At 39.8% G+C, this 4,411-nt stretch overlaps 1 protein-coding gene across 1 annotated transcript in view; it reads right to left on the reverse strand.

Moving 5' to 3' along the window:
• Positions 1-4,411, reverse strand: part of CBX1 (chromobox homolog 1) — a 20,745-nt gene that overhangs the window by 3,029 nt on the left and 13,305 nt on the right. The window contains exons 2-4 of the mRNA XM_012662269.1: positions 3,066-3,242; positions 2,424-2,601; positions 1,782-1,876 (exon numbers count right to left, since the gene is read on the reverse strand). Coding sequence (XP_012517723.1) covers positions 1,782-1,876; positions 2,424-2,601; positions 3,066-3,205 — 413 coding nt within the window. The 5' untranslated portion in view covers positions 3,206-3,242. The remainder of the gene's footprint in view (positions 1-1,781; positions 1,877-2,423; positions 2,602-3,065; positions 3,243-4,411) is intronic.

The following is a 4,411-nucleotide window of genomic DNA, read 5'->3' on the forward strand; positions in this document are numbered from 1 at the left end:
AGCCTTGTCGGTCCATGGAGCTGGGGTCTGAGTAGGACCACGGGGAAGCCTTCCTCCCAGAAAGGTTACTGTGGCCCCACCACAGGCAGAATTTAGAAACTACCATGCCATACGATAAGTGTAAAAACATTAGCAAGGTCCCAATTATACCTGTGAGAAACACTTCAATACTTTTTCCTGAAATATAAAATGTTCTCAAATTTTACACATTATAAGGGAATTAGCAGTAAACTCTTATCTTCAGGTCAATGGGAGTGTCCCAGATGGAAGCAGTAGCACAGGGCAGGCAGGAGATACGTGAGATCTCTGACAAGGCACCCTCCAAAACCTCCAGAACCCCAGCAACAGGAAACCAGAGAAGAGTAAGCTGATAAGTATGTTTTTGAGCAACGAACCCAAGAGAATGGGAAGCAAATGGACTATAACAGTATGGGGAACCCGAAGCATGTTGCCCTTTGTTGACAGTTGAACAACCCCCTCTGAGATAAATTTAGTTATTTCCCTGCACAGAAATACTCGCTACTTTTGGAAATGGCCAAATATCTCCACCCTCCAGCAAAAATCACTGTTAAAAATGAACCTGGTTTATAACCAACATCCAATTTTAACCTGTAGGCACAGTTGTGAGTCAATCAAAGGAGTACAATCTTAAGCAATATGGAGATACTATTGTAACTAACTCTGATCACATGCAGAGAAAGTGCATTCTAGCTGAACCAATTAAATCCTGTATCAATTCTTTCCTGCCATAAGCAGCACCATGAACTTTTCTCCTAGAGGTTAATAAATCAGCTAAAAGAGGACCAGATCCAGTGAATGCATAGGAAAAAAATAGAGGGTTAACTAGTTATGACACAGTGGTGCTAAAGTTTGGCCTCTTCAGCCATCTTCTTAAAGGAGAAGAGTTAATACAGATAGGAGTTTCAGAAAAGGTTCCAAACTGACAAAAGGAAAAAGTCCCTAGAATGCTGCCTTCATTGGCAATGGCTTAGAATTATTCTCTCCTAACTTTTATATTTTAAGGAAAATGACTGAGATCCACTTTAGGGGGAAAATAAAGGCACAAGCATTTTCAACAAGAGAAAGCAAAGAAAGGCTTGCTTTTGGACAAAGTAGGGAAATTATAGAGAATTTTGGGTTAATTGCAGTTCTTGAGATTCTCAAGATATCTATCTTCATTAAGCTGTTTCATGGAGTATTACTATCATTGGTATTTATATGCATAGTGGAAAAAAGCAGGCTTGCTCTTGGCTCAGTAACAGTTAAGGGTCCTTGCTGACCCCTGCTGGCTGATCTTGGAATTGTAGAATCTGCACAAATGGGAAGGGATCTAAAAATCAAAGACAAAGGAAAGGAAGTACTACTACAAATTCTTTCTTAACCCTCAGAAGTTAACAGAATTTCTGATCCTGGGGCCAGCCCGATCTTTATTAAGGAGGTGGTAGAAGGGGAGGGTAGTCCAATCACATTTCATATTTTTTTCCTTCATTTATAGAAGTGAAATGTGATTCCTCCCCAAACTCTCTCCACTCTAGATTTTCTCCCACCTCCTAAAAACGGGCAAAGATCTGAGATTCCTAAAGGCCCCTACCTGTAACTCATGAGTCCAAGTTGGCAGTCAGGCAGAGGATCACTATCGAAGGACTATGCCATCTTAAAGATTTCACACCTGGGCGACTGGAATTTCGAAGGTCCAGCTCTTTTTCTCTGGCAAGGAACAGACGGGGAGAAGGAAAAAAAAAAAAAAAAAAACAACCACACAGAGCCACTGGCAGACTCACCATTTCATCAGAAACATGAGCTCTCCACTGGAGTCTGTAGCTCCAATAATCCGCTCCGGCTCCAAACCCCGAGCAAAACCTCGTGGCTTTTCTGACTGGAAAAACCAGATGGGTGGAACAATTTTATATACAGAGGATTCTTATCCAGACTGGAATTAGTCCTATATCTTTGATTAATGCAATTACAAACTTTTTGGCCAGTACCTTGGCTCCAAGTAACAGGCCTTCCCATCAAGGTCTGAAGTGCTTAAGGTTTTCCCATATGTGAAAAGGGACATACATCCCAAGCAAAATAAATGTTTACAACTATCTTTTCACCCTCAAAAGACAACTTTAAGGTGTTAAATATGTCAAAATAGCCACTTCATGCCTTTAATGAACATCGAAAGCTATCTATTTACAGGAATGAATTCACTTGCCCTTGTATCTGTCCCCAGTAAGTGTTCCACTTACTGTTCCTGTACCATGGATAAAAAGTAAGAGTAGATCATGTGGCTTCATGAGTACACTCCCAAATATTCAGCCTATCTATACTGAGAGATGGCTGCTAATATCAAATAAGAAGCAGAATAAATCTGGCCTTCAGCTTTTTCAACAGTACTCTGAATTCTGGGCTAGTAAAAATTCTTACTTCCGCCTTACCTCTTCTTTTTTCTTCTTTGGTTTGCTCTCTTCTCCCTTATCTTCAGAATCAGAATCAGCCTTGCGCTTGCCTCCCTCTGATTTATCTGTCTCATGTGCTGTTTTCTGTGACTGCAGAAACTCAGCAATGAGGTCAGGGCAATCCAGGTTCTCTTCTGGCTCCCACGTGTTGTCCTCACTGAAACCAGAGGACACAGCAAGTCACACTTTCCACTCAAAGTAAGCATACTCATAGTGAGGATAAGCACTGGAGGACAAGAGCTCAGGTGTCCTTGGAAAAGAGGAGTTAATAACAAATAGCTGGATTTTGTCCAAGACCAAAAACTTGGGTAGGAAGAAATTTCTTGGGGCATGGGTGGCTTTTTAGTATAGAAAGCTTAGAAATTTGCTTCCTTCAAAGGAAAATTACTTTTCTTTGCAAACGTGGATTGGTTTATAACCACGCACAAAACTGCTCCTCAGAAATCACTGTTTTGTATTATAAGCACTTTGTGCACATAGGTCATATTCCTAACCAGACTACAAGCCATGAAGGCCAGGTCTGAGTCACACTGTGTCCACCATAGCACTGGACGTCTCGCACACTGCCAGACTCCCGATAAGCAGCTCACGATTCAATTTACCCATGTCGGTAAAACTTACTCCGAGAAACCCTTCCACTTTAGGAGGTACTCCACTTTGCCCTTTACCACTCGACGGTCGAGAACTTTTTCCACCACATATTCCTCTTCCTCCTCTTCTAGCACCTCCTCCACTTTCTTCTTGTTTTGTTTTTTCCCCATAGTGCCCGCCAGCTTTCTGGTGTAAAGGGTGACGCCGCTAAAGTGACAAAGGAAATAAAAAAGAGGGCATCAGGGCACACTCTTATTGGTTAGATGAGTATTTCGAAGGCAAGAAAACCAGGGATACCATAGATGACCTTAATAGTGTATGCTGCTTATAGTGTTATGCCTGTTCACCTTCGATCCACAAAGTTCTCTGATATATTCAGGCAGAAAGTTAGTTCATAAAACAGCCCCAACTCATCTCACGGCAAACTTCTGTATTCTTGCACGTCCATTTAAAAGTTTTATACCCGTTCTTTCTAGTTTAAAGGGGTTCCCAATATCCCTTTTTCCAAAACGCATGGTAGCTAAAATATATTAAATTGAAAGAAAAGCAATCCTCCTAATGTATATACATCAAACTTACATACATATAACTCACTGACCCATACTTTCTATTTTCTGTATGTTTTCTTTCATCAAAATACTGGACTTAAATTTTTAGTGTGGGGAACAACAGCTTGTTCTATTAAACACCTAGTTTAATTTTTCCTTTTATGTGTGTATATATATATATATATACACACACCCATATATAATATAATCCATTCTTCTGTGTTAAAACATCATCTTTTGAAAAGTTCCCTTATTCTTTATTCAGTCTTTCCTGAATGCTACCATAAATTTATAATTTATAAGTTACTTAACTCCTTATTTTATTTAATTTTATAATTTATTTCTAAGAGTGAGGAAGATTCATAAAAATGCCACAATGACCATGAAATTCTTTAAATTGTAACACTGCAACAATTCATAAAATAAGTGGGGAAGAAAAGATAGTTATCACAGATAATAGAATCTGAATTTATTCTTTTATAAAAAACATCATTAGGTCGGGTAACATCTAAGGGTTTGTCCAGTATTAAAATTCTCGTCCCCTGTAAATCTGTTTTCTTCAGTCCTTCATTAACTCTTTTAATAAACTTAAAGCTTATGATTACCAATTTGTGTCAGTAGATGGCGCCATAAGGTATCAATGAAACAAAACTGGTTAACACAACTGGCCAAAATCTAATAGTGGATAGATTGCAGTTGCCCAGAATGACATACAAAGAATTAAGAGGGGCCGGGTGCCGTGGCTCACGCCTGTAATCCTAGCTCTCTGGGAGGCCGAGGCGGGCGAATTGTTTGAGCTCAGGAGTTCGAAACCAGCCTGAGCAAGAG

This window comes from Propithecus coquereli, unplaced genomic scaffold (genome assembly GCF_000956105.1).
Source record: "Propithecus coquereli isolate 6110/MARCELLA unplaced genomic scaffold, Pcoq_1.0 Scaffold119, whole genome shotgun sequence".
Taxonomy (NCBI): Eukaryota; Metazoa; Chordata; class Mammalia; order Primates; family Indriidae; genus Propithecus; species Propithecus coquereli.